This window comes from Nuphar pumila, chromosome 1 (genome assembly GCF_984573655.1).
Source record: "Nuphar pumila chromosome 1, dmNupPumi1.hap1.1, whole genome shotgun sequence".
Lineage (NCBI taxonomy): Eukaryota > Viridiplantae > Streptophyta > Magnoliopsida > Nymphaeales > Nymphaeaceae > Nuphar > Nuphar pumila.
The window spans coordinates 8,170,627-8,188,237 of NC_143249.1; the positions used below are offsets into that span (position 1 = coordinate 8,170,627).

At 38.6% G+C, this 17,611-nt stretch overlaps 1 protein-coding gene and 2 non-coding genes across 3 annotated transcripts in view; 1 reads left to right on the forward strand and 2 right to left on the reverse strand.

The window, feature by feature from the left end:
- Positions 1-582: 582 nt before the first annotated feature.
- On the reverse strand, positions 583-656 carry TRNAI-AAU (transfer RNA isoleucine (anticodon AAU)). Its single transcript has one exon. It is a non-coding gene; the product is annotated as a tRNA-Ile (tRNA).
- A 69-nt stretch (positions 657-725) lies between these two features.
- On the reverse strand, positions 726-799 carry TRNAI-AAU (transfer RNA isoleucine (anticodon AAU)). The gene has a single exon. It is a non-coding gene; the product is annotated as a tRNA-Ile (tRNA).
- A 9,904-nt stretch (positions 800-10,703) lies between these two features.
- The window catches only part of LOC149847871 (putative disease resistance protein At5g47280), a 53,670-nt gene continuing 46,762 nt past the window's right edge, over positions 10,704-17,611 (forward strand). Inside the window, exons 1-3 of the mRNA XM_090006508.1 lie at positions 10,704-10,797; positions 11,069-11,920; positions 12,491-12,912. Coding sequence (XP_089862634.1) covers positions 11,320-11,920; positions 12,491-12,912 — 1,023 coding nt within the window. The 5' untranslated portion in view covers positions 10,704-10,797; positions 11,069-11,319. The remainder of the gene's footprint in view (positions 10,798-11,068; positions 11,921-12,490; positions 12,913-17,611) is intronic.

The following is a 17,611-nucleotide window of genomic DNA, read 5'->3' on the forward strand; positions in this document are numbered from 1 at the left end:
AATTTCTGCATGTTGAGATCAATTGTGCATTTCTAGAGATTTTAAAAAGTTTGCAATAAATTATCTTTTTCGTTTATATGATTGTTCAATTTCTAAAAATTTCATCAACATTTTAAGTAAAACAATTGTAGCGATTATTACCATGTGCACCTAGTAGTGTATATATTTTTACAGTTTCTAGGATACATGGACTGAATTCATATGCAGAAAAACCTTACTTTTTAAGATTAAAAATTTATAGCTAAGTGTCTTAGATAAAAATTTCTGAAAATGTGAATATTTCACAAGAAATGAACGAATAATAATTCGCTTTTATAACTTTTTCATGATGCAACTAATGTTTTCAGAAAATGCAATGGAGCAAAAAATGATGTTCTGTCTGAGAAGTGAGGTAGAAAAAATAGTTCAATATTATGTTGTGAGGTTAGTTTATATCGTATTTACGTATGACACACAGACCTTTTCCAAAAGTAAAATAAATAAATAGATAGATATCTTCTTTACTTGTTATTATTATATAAGCTTTTAAGTAAATTTCATGAGAACGAAGCGGTAATGGGATAAGAAAAGGTAAAAAATAAATGGCCCATGCAGGTTTCGAACCTGCGACCTTCGCGTTATTAGCACGACGCTCTAACCAACTGAGCTAATAGGCCACTGACGATTAACGAAGAAAACATATATTTTAAACCAAAAAGTTAAACGAAATTTAATAGCATTAAATTTGGCCCATGCAGGTTTCGAACCTGCGACCTTCGCGTTATTAGCACGACGCTCTAACCAACTGAGCTAATAGGCCGATGCATAGTAGACTTTCACCATTATAATACTGAGGAATTATATAAGCTAGATTTCATCAGCAAACACGCATGTAAAACATACCAACAATTAGTCCCTAAACAATACGTTAAGGACCTCTTTAATGGGACCTTTGTGCTGACAAGGCTTAGACTGGAAACAAATTAGGCCATTCTTGCAATTGGGTGGTCATTATGGCACACTTCAGAATGGAAAGGACAACTTCATGACACAAAAAAACTAAAGAAAGGACAATTGCTCACTGCCAGAAAGTGGGCATCATATATATGGGTTTTTTATATTCTATTTCCTAACCTCTCAAGACCAAAGCATTCCACAACCACTCCCAGCCCCCTCTCTTAGCCTCCGGATGAAGATGGCGCCACCACAATCACAGGAGATTTCTCATGAGGAAAGTAGCAATTTTCAGATTGCAGATGACCAACACAAGATGGTTGATAAATGGTAAGGAGTATTGCAACTTTCTTTTTGTCCTTCATGGTCATGGTTTTCTCCTTTTCACTTCAACCTTTAATTTTGCTTACTTGTGTGTGTTGTTTCTTATGTTGCAGTTGCTCCTGCTGCTATGATTGTACCCAGAACATTCTTGATTTCATATGCTGCTATTTCTTCTGAATCGGTTGTATGAGTTGGAAGGGAAGAAAAGTGTGTATGGGTGATCGCTTACTAATGACAAAAAAAGTAACAAACATGACGTTTTTTTTCTTTCTGTTTAGAAATTAATTGTTTGGACTGCTCAATCATGTCTATAAACTGTGCTTCTTTACTGTGATTATCCATTTATACCTGGTTAAGTTTGCTTCAACACTGACAATTCGACCTACTTGAGAAAAAAATACGTTTGGTATTCATTCTGTCATTATAGATTTAATGACCAAGCCATCCAACAGGATGATTCCACACAATTCCATGCATGTGGCTGTGTGGGACGGCTTAAGGCATTCAAGTCGAAGGATGACATAAGTTCGATATTCAGGGTGCACGTCTCTTGCTACAAAGCCAAAGCTAACAGGGAGTAGCGGTGGAGCTTTACACTATGAACATCCAAAAAGCAACACAATAGGATAGGACCGAGGATAAGCAACAAACCGTGTGGTTCACAGACTGCCCAAGTTCAGTTTGTTATGACATCAGTTCGAACTCGGTTGTTTTAATAAACAAACTGAGCTCGAAATCTTAACAGAGTTTTATAAGAGTTGAGTGTGTGTGTGTGTGTGTGTGTGTGCACATATAGAGTTTATATTTTAATAAAATAATTTAGGATAAATTTTATTAACTAGTTTAATCAAGTCAAGCTCAAGCCTAGCACAGGTTCAGGATTATTGAACCGAACTCAAAGAGCCAAAAGTTTGGCTCAAGCACAGCTTGTGTACGGCCTGTAAGGCACGGCCAATTAACTGTGAAATTCAGTTTTTTGATTTCATGGCAAAATAATCGCTAGTGTGACACTAACATTGTATGAGAGGAACCGATGGGGGGATCGGCTTGTTTGGTAGGAGCTGTTAGTGCATGTCACCTTGTGTTGGGACGTTGCAAATTCAAAACCCAATGGTACATTGTATAACTGGTGGGTGTCTACCTAACCCCAGCTTGCCTATAAAAAAAAACACATTGCATGAGATGAAAGCGGGCTTAAAAAATTATGTTAAGCAAATATTAGCCTAAGTTAACAGGTTCTTAGCATGTTTTCAATAGTGCTATTTTATGCATGTTGAGCTTGATGCGCTCATAATGTCTATGCCTACTGAGTTATCAGCAGCAACCAAGGAAGATGATGTGTTAATATGGCGATATTTTAAAAATAGCATCACATTATGGCTGCTATGTTCTTCCTGTATTGCTTCACTCGAATATGAAAACTAGAGTGTGAACCAGGTGTTTCTGATACTTCTTTTTAGAATCTGACCCTGCAATTTTGTTCAGCACAGTCCATTTGCTATAAATGGACTGTTGGATCATGCTTTTTCAGCACAAAAACATGATTTTTGGATGCTTGAGTATTTACCAAAATTCTGAGCCTTCAATTTTCAAACCTTAAAAATCCTGTTTAAACATCGTAATCTGTTGATTCAAGGGCCGGTTCATGAAAAACTAAGCATGTAGATCATATACAAACACGGTTAGATTTAAGAAAAAACCCATGAAAATCTCAGTTCATACTCTAGTTCATATATTTTCAATTCTCATATTTTAGTTACAAATCCGGTCTGCTGGGCTCAAACAGCTGAGCCTGCATCATGGTCACAAATTGGGTTTACCGCAACATTAATATACTTTGTAAAATTGTTTATACTTATGAATTTTTATTTATGTATGGAAAATTTTTCAAAGAAAAAGCTTTTAGAGATTTACTTGATTCCAATGCTTGCTGCAAAGCCTTCCATGATTACAATCACAGCCTAATTGGAATCGAATATGAGAGCTGGATTGGCAACTAACAAGTCATACGTTAAGGGGACTGGAGTTCGAATATCACGGCCATATGCTTAGATGTCATTAGCACATACACCGTCACACTAAGAACAAAAAAACTGGTCGTTGCTAGAATTGCATTCTGACATTGCAGCATGTTTAAATATACCCTGTCAAAGTCAGCTGACTTCTGAAACCAGCTGGCCTCCAAGCCTGTCATGGTCTTGTACAATTGGGATACAGTTGGCTAAGAATATGGTGCCTTTTTTTGAGTAACTTAGAGAACCCACCTCACTAGCTTGCGAGCTCATTGATGTGAAATCCTTATATGCATGTTACTCGTAAGGAGTACACCTAGCTTTAGCTTTGCAGCAAGGGCTGCACATTCATGGTTTTTATAGAGCTTTTATATCCTTTCAGCTTTTTTTTTCTCTATAAAAAACTGCCTTGGGGATCAGATACAGATACCTAGTTGCGTTGGCTCATCCTGTGGTACTTATGGTCACTTTCTCGACAGTAAAAACCAGTGGCACAACTCATCTAGTGGCCAAGGCTCCCTCAAGTGCGTCAAACACCTTGGGGCTAAATGTCTCTTCAACTTGGTAGTGGAGATAGGGCAAAAATAGATCGCCCTGCGTGCTTGGGCAAGCCACTCCATGGTCCAATTTGTCAAACCTAGCACCAGCTAAGCAATCATAAAAATTGGGCTCTGGTCTCATAATGAAATGCATATATGTTGGTGCACACATAATTCACCTTGTATTGGGATGAGGTTGGAGAAAAAAGATCGTTAGAGCTTGAGTTGATGCAACATATGATAGAGCAAGTCAGACTCATTCGAGAGAGACTTCTAACGGTGCAGAGTCGACAAAAATGTTATGTGGACCAGAGTCATCTTGAGTTAGAGTTTGAATAGGGTGATCATGTTTTCTTGAAGATTTTTCCTTTTAATAGAGTAATGCATTTTCGTTGTAAAGGAAAATGGAGTTCAAGATATATTGGGCCCTTTAAGATATTTACAAAGGTTGGTCCGACAACTTACCATTTAACTTTGCTACCTTTCTTGTCCAGAATTCATAATGTATTTCACATCTCCATGTTGCATAAATATGTGTCAGCCCCTTCACACATATTGGATGCAATGAAACCGGTTTTAAAAATTCAAGATAACATGAGCATTAAAGAGGATTTCATTGAAATTCTAGATGCAAAGGAGCAGAAGTTGCAGAACAAGGTTATACCTTTAGTCCTGGTCAGATGGAGGCATCACAACAAGAATGAGGCTACTTAGGAGCATGAGTCGGATATCCATGCATAGTTTTCACAGTTATTTTAAGGTAAGATTCGAGACAAATCTCTTTTTAAGGAGGTAAAATTATAAAATTCACCTAACAAAGTCGGGTGAAGAAAAGATAAAAAAAAAACAACTGTGTGAAAACAATTTCCCAAATGGTGGCACCGTCTCCCCCCCCCCCCCCCCCACCCCCCACCTTTTTCATTGCGGGGGAGATGAGGATAAAACCTCGCCCCCATGATTTCATTAGGGTGAGGTTTATCCTCACCCATCATGAGGTCTCTATAAAGAAACCTCACAGTGAGCCCCTGCTCCACCACATAGTGAACAAGAGAGAGATTGAGAGAGTTGGCATAGAGAGAAAGGGAGTGAATAGAGGGAGGAGGGTCTTCACCAGAGCACCATTGATGAAAAGAGCCACCAACAGGTAAGCGACTTCCCCTTTGCCCCTTCCCTTGTTTTCTTTCTTTCTGTTTGTTTTTTTTGGGAAGGTCGACAACCATGGCTGCCAACATATTAAAAAAGAGAAGGCCGACAACCATGGTTGCCGCGTATATAAAAAAAGAGGTCAGCAGGCATGGTTGTCGACATCGTTATAAAGAGAAAGAGAGAGAGAGAGAGAGAGAGAGAGAGAGAGAGAGAGAGAGAGAGAGAGAGAGAGAGAGAGAGAGAGAGAGAGAGAGAGAGAGAGAGAGAGAGAGAGAGGTTGAGGAAGCTAACAACCAAAGGTTAGGTCTAGATTAAATTGGACTAGACTGACTCTGGGTCCAATTCGATCCAATTGATTATGACCGATCTAGGTTAAACCATATCTAGGCAAAATTGGGTCTGTATCAAATCTAGATAAATTAGTTTTTGATCCATATCAGAACTAGATCTAGATTCTATTTGTAATTGGATGAATCGGTCTTTGATCCATATCAAAACTGGATCTAGATCCAGTCTATAACTAGATGAATTAGTTTTGGATCCAGATCAAAACTGAATTTGGATCCTGTTTGTAACTGAATGGACCAGTCTTGAATTTATATGAGAACTGGATCTGAATCTAGTATATAACTGGATGGATTGGTTCTGGATCTTGTTTGTAACTAAATGAATCAGTTTTTGATCCAGATCAAAACTGGGTTTGAATCTAATATGACAGTTCTGGATCAAGATCAGAACTGGGTCTAATCCTATCTGTTCTGGATTAGATCAGTTCAAGTTCTTGATTGAGACAAAACTAAACCAGTCTTGTTTGGGTCCAATCCAGTTACACCAAACCGGATATATATCCGCACCATTTAGAAAGCAAATCCGAGATGAAGTTTAGAGATTTCAGATGGGTTTGAACCCAAACCTAGTTGGGTCTGGACTAGGTTCAATAAACCTAGTATTATGAACTCAAACTAAACCCAATTTTTCCTTGGCCAAATATGGTCAAATTGCTTAAAGGTGAAATGACCAAACTATCCTTGTGTATAACCCGATATCCAATTAAGTAAAATGAGTATAACTTTGCACCTTGAACTCAAAATTGAGTAAGGTTTGGTGCATTAAGTTTGTATCATAGAGAGGAATATAACTATCTTATAGTTTTGACCATATCAAGGGCATAAAAATTAAGGTCTAACAAACCACCTTAGAAATGATACTTTGGTAATTTTGATAATATATAATGTCTGCTTATTAAACATGCTTGTGTGATGATTAGACTCTATTATTTGAGCCACATGAAAATTGACTGCAATCAGAGTGCAACGTTTACATTCAAGGTAAGGAAAATTATAAGCATTTTAGTTAATAAAATATTATATTCTTATGCATTTGCAAATTAGACTACATGAAATTATGTTTGCGTGAGATCATGATTGAATTCAAATGAGTTTGTAACTGCATGATAGAAATACAATTCCCTTATGATTAGAGAATGAATGCATGCGAATTAGTCTTGAATGCAATAAATGATTTCATGTATACGTGATACTTCAGCATGAGTTGCGTGTATTGAATTATTTTATGTTAGATGAAATGCATGCTTGAGTTTATGAAGAACTTAGAAATACATGAGCGAGAACAAAGTTTTTGCGATGAGATTTGAGTCACATAATAGTTACAGAGGTGTTATTGTAACTTAACATACTATAACATGCTTAGAATCCCAAAAATCACTGAAAAAAATGGTAGAAATGGCTGCCTCATAGCTGTCAGCATGTGAGTCATCACTGTTGGGGTCTTGAAGATTTATAGATGTAGCGAGACTACATCTCTACATGTTTAGAAATTGGTGAACCTCAGAACCTTATGACTTGTCCTTTGAGAATACTTGAATGTGAATCTCCCTTGAAAACGCTTGTTGAAAATGAACTCGAAAGAGAGTTCATGTGAGATGCAAGTCCTAGAGAATTTTAGGGTTTCAACGAGAGATTTGAGACTCTAGAGTTAGATTAAGATGTAGCAACCACAAAAACCTTGGGCCAGATATAACTTTAGACTTCTGACTAGCTGGTTCGCTACCAAAGGTCCTCCACTGCAGTGAACTGAGTGAAAGTGGTTCATAGTCTGGTCAACACCGAAGAATTAAGTTATTCTACACGGGTTGCTATGCCCACAATGGAATATTACCGGTATAGCTAAAATAAATAATAGTTAGTGTTGAGAGAATGCTAACTTGTGAGAATCGAGTGAGAAATTGAAGAAATAAAAAAATATAAACCTGTATATAATGTGTGATAGAAAACTAAAATAAGATTATGGGCTTAGAGCCCACTACAGTTGTAATTTGAGTTTATTTTTGTTTATAATTTGTTTTTTACTGGACTCGCTCCTTTTAATTATTACAACTGTATGATTCAGGTGACTTGAGAGACAAAACTTGGTGTAAAGACGCTCTCAGCCTTCTTTAAGAGGTAGGTAGCCTCATCTTTTAGTAGAGCAGTTATTTTTTTTTTCTTTGTTTATTGAATTGGAGAGGTGATGTCTCATTTGGATGATTTATCTTTTACGGCTTATGTGAGATTTATTTTACTTAAATTTAATTAATGTTGTTATTTAAAAAAAAATAGTGTCATGTTTTGGGTGTGCCGCTTTGGTAGTTTTCTTTGGGAAGTGCTACCCACAAACCGGGACTCCAAAAGTCCTTGATGAGGGCGTTAAAAAAACATGCTTCAACGCATTCAGTGAGACCCTAGATATTCCATGTTAGGATTCACATGATGGAACCTCCAACGACTCTAGTCTGCCCCCACTCCTTTCACACAGTAGACAACATTCGTTTTCCTAGAAGAAACGGAATTTGGATGATCCGCGGAACTCAGCAACTCAAATGCCCCTGGAAGGAATCTCTTTCCTTTCACACATGAGCCTCCTTGGCTTGACTTCCCATGTTTGAAATGTAAAAGTTGTGAGAGATATGGGACATACTCAACACTAAGAAATAATACACGCAGTAATGCATGCCTACATTCACGGGAAGGTAAGTGCTCTCTTTATTTTTTCCTTCTTTTTCTCTTTATCTCTTACACGATTTACAAAGAAGACTCTATTAATATAGAGCAGGTCTATTACATGGCTCAATAAAGAAAGTTTTCTGACAAGATGAACTTGCTAATCTGCATTAAATCCCTGTCACTATATTCTTCTGAGATTCATGTTTTCATAGAGGGTGGGGAGTGCCATCCCGGTGGTTTTGCCAAAAAGGCCACTTTGAATCACTTGTTCTCTTTCTTGTTTGAATGTACTACTTGTGTCAACAGATCTCCTGTGTTGTAATTCCTGCTTCTCTTGCTTTTCTCTACTGTATTTTTCTTGACCACTTATCTGATTCACTGCATCAGATCAAACCTTTCCTTCTCATGCCCCCTCAAGTTCAATGTGTACAACATGTCTGTTTCACCTTCCTTAACATGAAATGTCTACCTGTGCATCCCTGCTTCCTCTGATGCGCTCTCTGGTAGTTGGAGGATCCCGGGTTTTCCTAGAGGACGGGGACTGACTTGAACCACGAGAGTAAACGGTGGTAGCCACGATAAAACAGAAACATTAGACCACAGGAAGGGCAATGGAACTATCTTATTATGTTTAACTATGATTTAATCATGGTAAAGTCAGGTAAGCGAGAGAGGCCTATTTTTTGAAAATTAGATTCTTAACTCAGGCAGATATCCATAATTTTTTAAAAGTTAGGTTGTTATTGTAAATAGGTCAAAAGTCAGGCATGTTTTTGTAAATTTTTGTATTGCATCCGTCATTGATATATAATAAAATGTTATTTTACACATTTATGGTTTTTTTTTTCATCTTGCAAGGAAGGATGGGTATATTTTAAACTCCTCACTATTGTAAACGGCTTTGCCCTAGCTGGCATTCAGCTGTCCCTTCTTTCAATACATGCGACCTTTCTCCCATTAGGGTTGTCAACGGGTTCAGTTTATATCGGATACACGATCCTTTTTGAACTCAAATTCTCTGATATGAGCATGAAAAGTATCGATCCGAATAATATTTGGGTCAACCGGAACACGACCTGAGCATTATGTGGGCTGGGTTTGTATCATGATTTTTTCCAGGTACTCCATTAGTCCATTTGACTTAATTTTTTGTCAAGTAGCCCACCCAATCCGAGTATTATATATATATTTTTGATAAAAATAAAATTTTAAAATTATGCAGGTTTGGGTTTGAGATTCTATTTTTTGGGACTCAATAAAACTTAAAACCCAGTTATTAGTTATATGAATGGATCCAGACCTAACCCGATCCGTTGACAGCCCTAGGGCACTGTATGGTAGGGGTGGCAATCCTGTCGGGTTGGCGGGTCAGCATACCTCAACCCGAACCCGGCCCGTTTATTAAACGGGTCAGCTGTGGCAAACACGAACCCGGCCCGTTTAATAAACGGGTAACCCGACACGACCCGCCAACCCATTTAATAAATGGGTTGGGTCGGGTAAACGGGTTCTCGGGTCAGGTTGGCGGGTGGGGTTGACGGGTCGGGTTGGCGGCTTGACCCGCCCGTCTAACCCATTTATTAAACGGGTCAGCCGGGTTGGCGGGTTGGCATACCCCCAACCCGAACCCGAACCCGAACCCGAACCGTTTAATAGACGGGTTAGGCGGGTCGACCCATTTATTAAACGGGTTGGCTTAAGCCCAACCCGAACCCGCCTAAGAGGGGGGTTGGCGGGTCGTGTCAGGTTTTGCCACCCCTACTGTATGGTACACCACTCTTATAATTTTCTTTGGAGAAAATTTCATTAGGAGCCAACCTTTTGCTCTTAATTTAAAAATAAACTTCACTTTTCTGAAATTCCTGACAACGAGCAACAGGTTTTTGTGAAAATTGCGGCATATAGAAGAACTGAAGTTGGCATCCTTCATCTCGTGGAAGGTGATTTTGTTTTTCAGTATTCCGCATTCTCCTTTAGAATTAAAAAAAAACTTGTTTATCTTTATAAAAAAAGAAAATAATAATTATTTGAAACATTTAATTTTAAAGGTGTTATTGTAATTTGATTTAAAAGTTAACCTTAGTTAATAGATAATAACAGAGGCAAGGATGCAAACGGTTTGGATCCGGAACAACTAAATCCACTAAAATTCAGATTGGAATCAAATATGAGACTAAAAAAGTGCAAGACCTCTTGGTAATTACTGACCTATGCCACAAAGATTGGTGAACACAAAATTTTACCAAGAAATAGGATATGAGGGCACAAAATAGTTTTGATATTTTCATAGTAAAATTTTTATTAAAAAAAGAAAAAATACTAAAATATTAAAATAATGAGCAAACGTGTGTTAGTGTAGGTGTCCACGTGTCCGAGCGTATCTACTTGTGTCAACTAGGAGGCCCAACCAAAATGCCGTGTCCCTCAGAGACAGATTTAGACAAGACAGAGACTGATATCGGACAATTTAAAAACATGACGCCTATTTTTAAAAGGAAGGTCATAAGGTTGACAAAGGAGAAATGACCTCACTTTCCATCCCAAATGCATAAACGCCCATCCCAGCTACCCGATTCCAAACAGGTTCCTTTGGGGAGCATTGACAACCAGGGGCGTTCGCTTATCCATTTTCTCTCGTTTTCGTGGGAAAATAACAGAAGTTTCATAGTTCATGCCTTCTCTGAGAACGCGGTCAAAGGTTGCCTGGGAACTCAAATTGTCTTCACTCTCTACGCTCCCGAAGAGAGAGAGAGAGAGAGAGAGAGAGAGAGAGAGAGAGAGAGAGAGAGAGAGAGAGAGAGAGAGAGAGAGAGAAGGCCGACCATCTGAACGATCAGTCAGGTTCGTCACTTCCTCCTCTCCTAAGAAACAGTCTCCCAATTATTGCAGTTTCTCTCCATTTTCTTTTCCTGCATAAAATTTCTCAATTCACGTTGGTGTTCAGAAATACTTGCCCTGTTTCAGTGATTCGCAAAGAAATCGCTTGTTTGTGGAACTGAGTTCCAGTTGTGAACAGTGATTTTTTTTACAGAAACTTGGTCATTGTTTGGAATGATTTAAGATGTAGACGACCAATCACCTTATACTAATGAGTTTGGTATTTGTCACACAGATGTTGATGTTATTCACTTCTCGCTCTGATATGTTTTCGGTTTCTACCAAATCCGTTCTTAATGAGATCTGAAAGAGTCGAAGAAACCACCAAGTTTGCTTCATTGGTCTGAATTGGGTATACAAACTCAAAATCTGTGTGTTTGAGGTTTGAGCTTATTAATCTATACGGATTGGGAGTTGGGTACTCCACGTTAGTCCTCTCTGGTTTTTGTGTAAGAGAATCGAAGCGACAGAAACACTAGAAAGAAGATGGTGGAACCGATTTCTATAACAGTACATACTGTGGTCAAAGGGATCCTAAAGGTTATCGAGGAGGCGAAGAAGGTATACGAGAGTTTCGATAGCGAGTTCGGTACGCTCAAGAGTCTTCTAAACAATTTGATTCCCCGAATCGAACATGTTAAGCAGTTCGACGAAGAAATTGCAGATGAAAGCAGGACTGATGATTTGACTGTCAGAAGACGGGAGGAGATGAAGGAGCTGTTGGAGAAATTGAAGGAATGTGAGGAGTTGGTTAACAAATGCACCAACCTGCCAATGTGGAAATTCTTCAGGGTTAAAGATTACGCCGAGCGATTGAAAGGTCATAACCAGTATCTGAGGAATTTCATACACGACACAATGGTGGCTGACATATGGGTGATTATGAGGACGCAGATCTCAACGACCTCGACCTCCAACTTGGGTTCTGCGGTGCCACAGCCACCAAGCTTTACTGTTGGCTGGAAGGCACCAGTGGAAGAGTTGAAGCAAAAGTTGTTGCTGGGAGATGTTTCCGTGGTCGGAGTCTGCGGTCTTGGAGGGTGTGGGAAATCAACTTTGGTGGCAAAGCTCTGTGAGCAAGTCAAAGGTATAATTCCCGTTTAGATTTGTCCTTCTTGATAGCCATTCTTCTGCATGCTTGTTTGGGGAAACTATTTTTGTGAATTTGATCATATAGATGTGTGCAGTATGCAAATTATTTCAATTTCACATGCCTGGCAACTCTCACACCTTGCAATTCCTCTGTATTCCTTAGAGTTTCCAATGGACTCCCCATTGTGCATTTTGCAATTGGAATACTAGTGCATTTGAGGGAAAGTTAGGGTGGAGAATGCAATTACTTCTTAGAGGAACGCATTAGAGTGGTAGACAGGTGGTAATTCCCCTTTCATATGTGTTTGGATTAGTGGAATTGGATTATAGTTCCATCAAAATTCTCCCTGTTTCTAAATTTGATGGAATTGAATCTGACTTCCACCCATTCAAGAATTCTGAACACACTCTCGAAGGGGAACTCAGTTCCCTATTTTTCATGAAATGCCCTCAAAGTACCTTAGTTCCAAACACATCTGTTTTCTTTAAGAAACAATCGATGTAGGATCTGTTAATTCAGCATGAATACTAATGCTGATGATCTTCTTCATTTTGCAACTCCCAGATGAGTTCTACAAGGTCATCCATTTACGTATTTCAAAGTCACCGGATTCGATGTTGATCAAGATGGTTGAGAGATTATGGGCAGACTTGGTAAATGCAGTCAAAACTACTGATTTTGTAAGTTTGGACGATGCAATTGACCAGCTGAGGTCCCATTTGAAGGATAGAAAGCCAAAGGGGGATGCCATCCTAGTGGTCTTAGATGATGTTTGTGATGATTCAGTGCTAAAGAGATTCGTGATCAGAAAATGGGGCTTTAAAACTATTGTCACATCTAGAAGGAAATTCAAGCAATTTGATTGCATCTATCAGGTCCCACAGCTGGGGATGGAAGATGCCAAGGCTCTATTCCTTCACCATGCTCTTTCCTCAAATGAAGACCCCAAGTCTCTGGATACTAAACTGGTGAAAGTGGCGGAAAAGGTGTTCTCACAACTTGTCTAGAATTTGTGAATAACCATAGCTATGATCTTTAAATAGAAAGTGCATATCCAGTAAATTGCTTTATATATATATATATATATATATATATATATATATATATATATATATATATATATATATATATATGTGTGTGTGTGTGTGTGGGGGGGGGGGGGGGTGTTGTTGTTGACTATAAATCACCTTCTTTTCATATGTTTTAGAATTTTTTTTGGTAGACCGGACCTTATGGTTGCAATCTACATGGTTTGTTTAGCAAAAAATGAGTTTTGAATCATGTGATTGTAACATGTAAGCAGGTTTTTTAAGGGCTTCAAAAATCAATGGCTCACAGTACACTAAAATTTCATGACTTAAAGGATCATATTTTTAGATCAAAATAACATGATCCATGGATTGGTCCTTAGCAAACAAACCATGCTGAACACATCTATGTAGTCAGATTGAGTCATTGAAGCTTAAACCTATGATTTCCAGATCAATAGCTCCATGCCTGCAATAGCACCAAATATTATTCTCTCTCTCATATATATATATATATATATAATGGTTTTGTACTATGATACGATACAATGGTACACACTTTTATTTGTATGGATCTAGCCACCAAATGTTAAGTCTTACCTTACAGATGTGTTCAACATCATTTATTTACTATGTTAGAAGGTTTTATCATATCTAATACACCATAAGATTCTATTTTTTGAGATGGTGAAAAATCAATGGCTCACAATCATGGTTTTAAAACTCGTCGAGTCAACTCGTTGACTCGGCCCTCCAACGAGTCAACCCGGGCGGCAAGGCAAACTCGGCCTGACAAGACTCGGCCTTTACTTGGGCCTGACTCGGGCGAGTTCTGGGATGTTTGAAATTTGATTTTTTATTTGAGTTAAACAAACATCGGGCGAAGTACGGTTGTTACAGACAAAACATATGTTTTGTCTGTTATGTTCTAAGGGTCTGTCCAATCTTGGACAAGCAATCAGACAGACCCTTAGGGTCTCTTGTGAGTGTATCCTTAGTGGTCCTTGTGTTGGCTGATTTGGTGGACTGATGTGCTCATTAGATTTGTGGTATGTGTGCTCTTGGATCTTCCCTGTGTGTGTGTGTTAACTTCGTAACAGGTACTAAGTATCACTATCATAGCATAATCAACTATAATATTCATCATGTATTATCAGAAGCATAAAATTAAGGAACTAAGTATATGTTGGAAACTGGTAATTGGCCTTGTGGTAGCCAGTAGCTAGAAGTCACTCAAGAGAGGATTCATAACGTTTTCATAAATTTCTACCAATAAGACAAATGTCAACAGAGCTTCACATAAGTTCTTGATTGCTTGACAATGCACAGAACCATCAAAATACAAAAATCCCGCTAATTCATAAGAAACAACATTAGGAGCCAGTGTTCATAGGGAAAAGAGTTTTAGCTCTGTTTGAGAGTGAACAACCAGGATTTTATCTGCTGCATCTCTTTCGAGAATTTTTGTCATGCCACTTAATTTCATATTTTTTAACTGACACCATAGTTATTTTTCAACTTACTCCATAGTCCTTTGTCTAAAAAAGAAATTTGAAGGCTATTTAGCAGGATATCCTAGAGTTTTTTGCTACAACATTAGTTGCTTTTAATGACCTTTGTTCATTTGTCAAGGATGTACATTTATATATGGTCACATGGACAACAAAAAGGACACATGGCATGCCATTGTTGTTCAATTTTTCATTAAGAATACTGTATAAGGGGGCATGACACAAGGGTAACTGGTAAGTTGGGAATATTCCTGTGAGATAGTCTGGCAGAGATCAGCCTATGCATTTTTCAATGCTACTGCTCTCTATGAATGGTTTAACTAGAAAATGACAAACCCAAGAAGTAATACAAGCAAAAACCAAGCTAATTTAGTTGATGCCAATTGTTATCAGTTCAAAAGCAACCTAAGAAAGAGTCACATCTCTCTCCCAGTTTTAGTGATTACATGCCTTTACATAACCCAAGGATCTCTTGTTTACTGAAAAACATGGTTTGAGACAAATTATAAATTGTTTTTCTTTTAAAATCAAAAGTTAACAAAACCCGGTCTGAGTCACCGAGTTGACCCGCCGAGTCACGAGTCAATAAAGAACAAGTCGAGTCCCGAGTCACGGGTTTTAAAACCTTGTTCACAATTCATGAAGATGAGGGTGACTTAAAATTGGTATAAAACATCATGTTTAAATCAACTTTAACACATGGATATATTTAAATAAAACATGCTAAACATGATCCTAAGGTTAGATTTTCCTTTTGGAGCTTAAATCTATGTAAATCAAGGGTGTATAAGTTATGGTTGTACAATACCACAAACGAAGTATCAGATTTGATATCTGGTACAGTTTCCACAGTAAACAGGGAGAGAGAGAGAGAGAGAGAGAGAGAGAGAGAGAGAGAGAGAGAGAGAGAGAGAGAGAGAGAGAGAGAGAGAGAGAGAGAGAGAGAAATAATCAATGGCTGGGGCGGCTCTATGTTACTCGACCTCCAAGCCCTAATCCTTTTATAAATCAAACAGGTATACAATGATCCTTGTAATATCAGAGATATTACAAGGATGCCCTTAATAAGTAATATTCAACATGTGTTCATTAAACATACCATGCGTATGGATCTGGATCCAGATCCATACGCAAGTGATATTTTAACACCCTACCTCAAGTTGTACGTGATTTTGGAGCATGTACAACTTGCTCTTCAATAGCCAAAATTGACGTCCTGTTAACCCCTTGGTAAACAGGTCTGCCACTTGATCTTCTGTTCGAACATGACGTAGTTCTATCTCCTTCATCTCGACTTTCTGCCGTATGAAATGTTGATCAATCTCAATGTGCTTCGTTCTGCTATGCTGGATAGGATTACATGCAATGTTTATTGCGCTTTGATTGTCACATAGAAGAAAAGATCGAATAATTGTCTCCCCAAGACCACTCAATAAGTGCCTAATCCATGTGACTTCCGCCGTGCTTACAGCCATCGATCTGTATTCAACCTCTGTACTCGATCGTGCCACTGCCTTTTGTTTTCTGCTGCTCCAGGACACTAAATTGTGTCCAATATATACACAATATCCAGAGACAGATCGTCTCTCATCTGGATCCCCTGCCCAATCTGCGTCTGTATAAGTGATGAGTTCATGTCCTCTATGCAGATTATCGTTCTTGCGATAAACAAGTCCGTCTCCTATAGTTCCTTTTAAATAGCGTAGAATGCGCTTCACAACTTCCATATGACCCTCCGTTGGAGCATGCATAAACGGGGATACCTGATTGACAACATAAACTATATCAGGTCTGGTAAAGGTCAAGTACTGTAACATCCCCACGAGACTTCTATACGTTGTAGGGTTGACACAAAGATGACCATCTTCAGAGCTCAGCCTTTGATGTAATACACTAGGAGTACTGACTGGTTTGCAATTCGTCATCCCGGCTCTTTCTAGAAGGTCAAGAGTGTATTTTTGTTGCATGAGTGTCAATATGTCTTGTTGTCTGTCAACTTCCACACCAAGAAAGTACCTCAACTCCCCTAAATCTTTCATCTTGAAAGTTTTCATTAAAAACTGCTTCACGTCTTGCACATGATTATCTGAACTCCCAGTGATCACAATGTCATTAACATATATAAGAAGAAGTATAACAATGTCTGCCTTTTGGTAAATAAAGAGTGGGTGATCCAGAGAGCATCTTCTAAAACCATAACTCTGAATTTGCATAGAGAAACTTTCAAACCAGGAACGGGACGCCTGTTTCAACCCATACAGAGATTTTCTTAGTTTGCACACCCAGGCAGTAGGATCCTTCTCGGCATAACCAGGAGGTTGCTCCATATACACTTCTTCCTTTAAAGTTCCATGCAAAAATGCATTTTTAACATCCATCTGGCTAAGGCTCCAACTTCGATCGACTGCTAGGGATATGATGACACGAATAGTACCCATTTTGACTACCGGACTAAAAGTTTCATCGTAGTCTTCACCATGTTGTTGTGTGAATCCGCGAGCAACAAGTCGTGCCTTATATCTGTCAATGCTTCCTTCAGGCTTATACTTTGTTTTATAAACCCATTTTGAGCCAACTACATTCTTTCCTTCTGGCCGAGAGACTATTTCCCAAGTCTGGCATTCATGAAGAGCTTCTATTTCTTCATTCATAGCTTCAGTCCAATGGCGGGATTGAAGAGCTTGATTAAAACAAGTGGGTTCATTCTGTTTTGTGAGCTGAGACATAAACAACTGGAAATCAAGGGAGAAGGTCTCATAACTCACCCATCGTTGAATAGGATGCTTAATGCGTGACGACCTTTGAGCCAGATCATTGGCGATGCTTTCCATATTCCTCGGCTCTGTACTTTTGTCCCGTCTAGTGTATATCTGCCCAGAGAAGCGTTCTACTGGGGTTGGCTCAACTGGAGATAATTCAACATGCATCTGTGAGTCATTCAACTCCCTACTCAAGCCGAAGGAAGGACAATTTGTTTGACATGTTTCTCCTGTATTAGCAAAAAGATCTGCGCTCATCCATGGATCATATACTTCTAATTCTCGAGATGGCAACGCTGCAGAGTCATTGACCTGAAAGTTTCGTTCGTCAAAAACAACATTTCTGGAGGTCCTAATACGTTTTGTAGTAGGATCATAGCATCGATA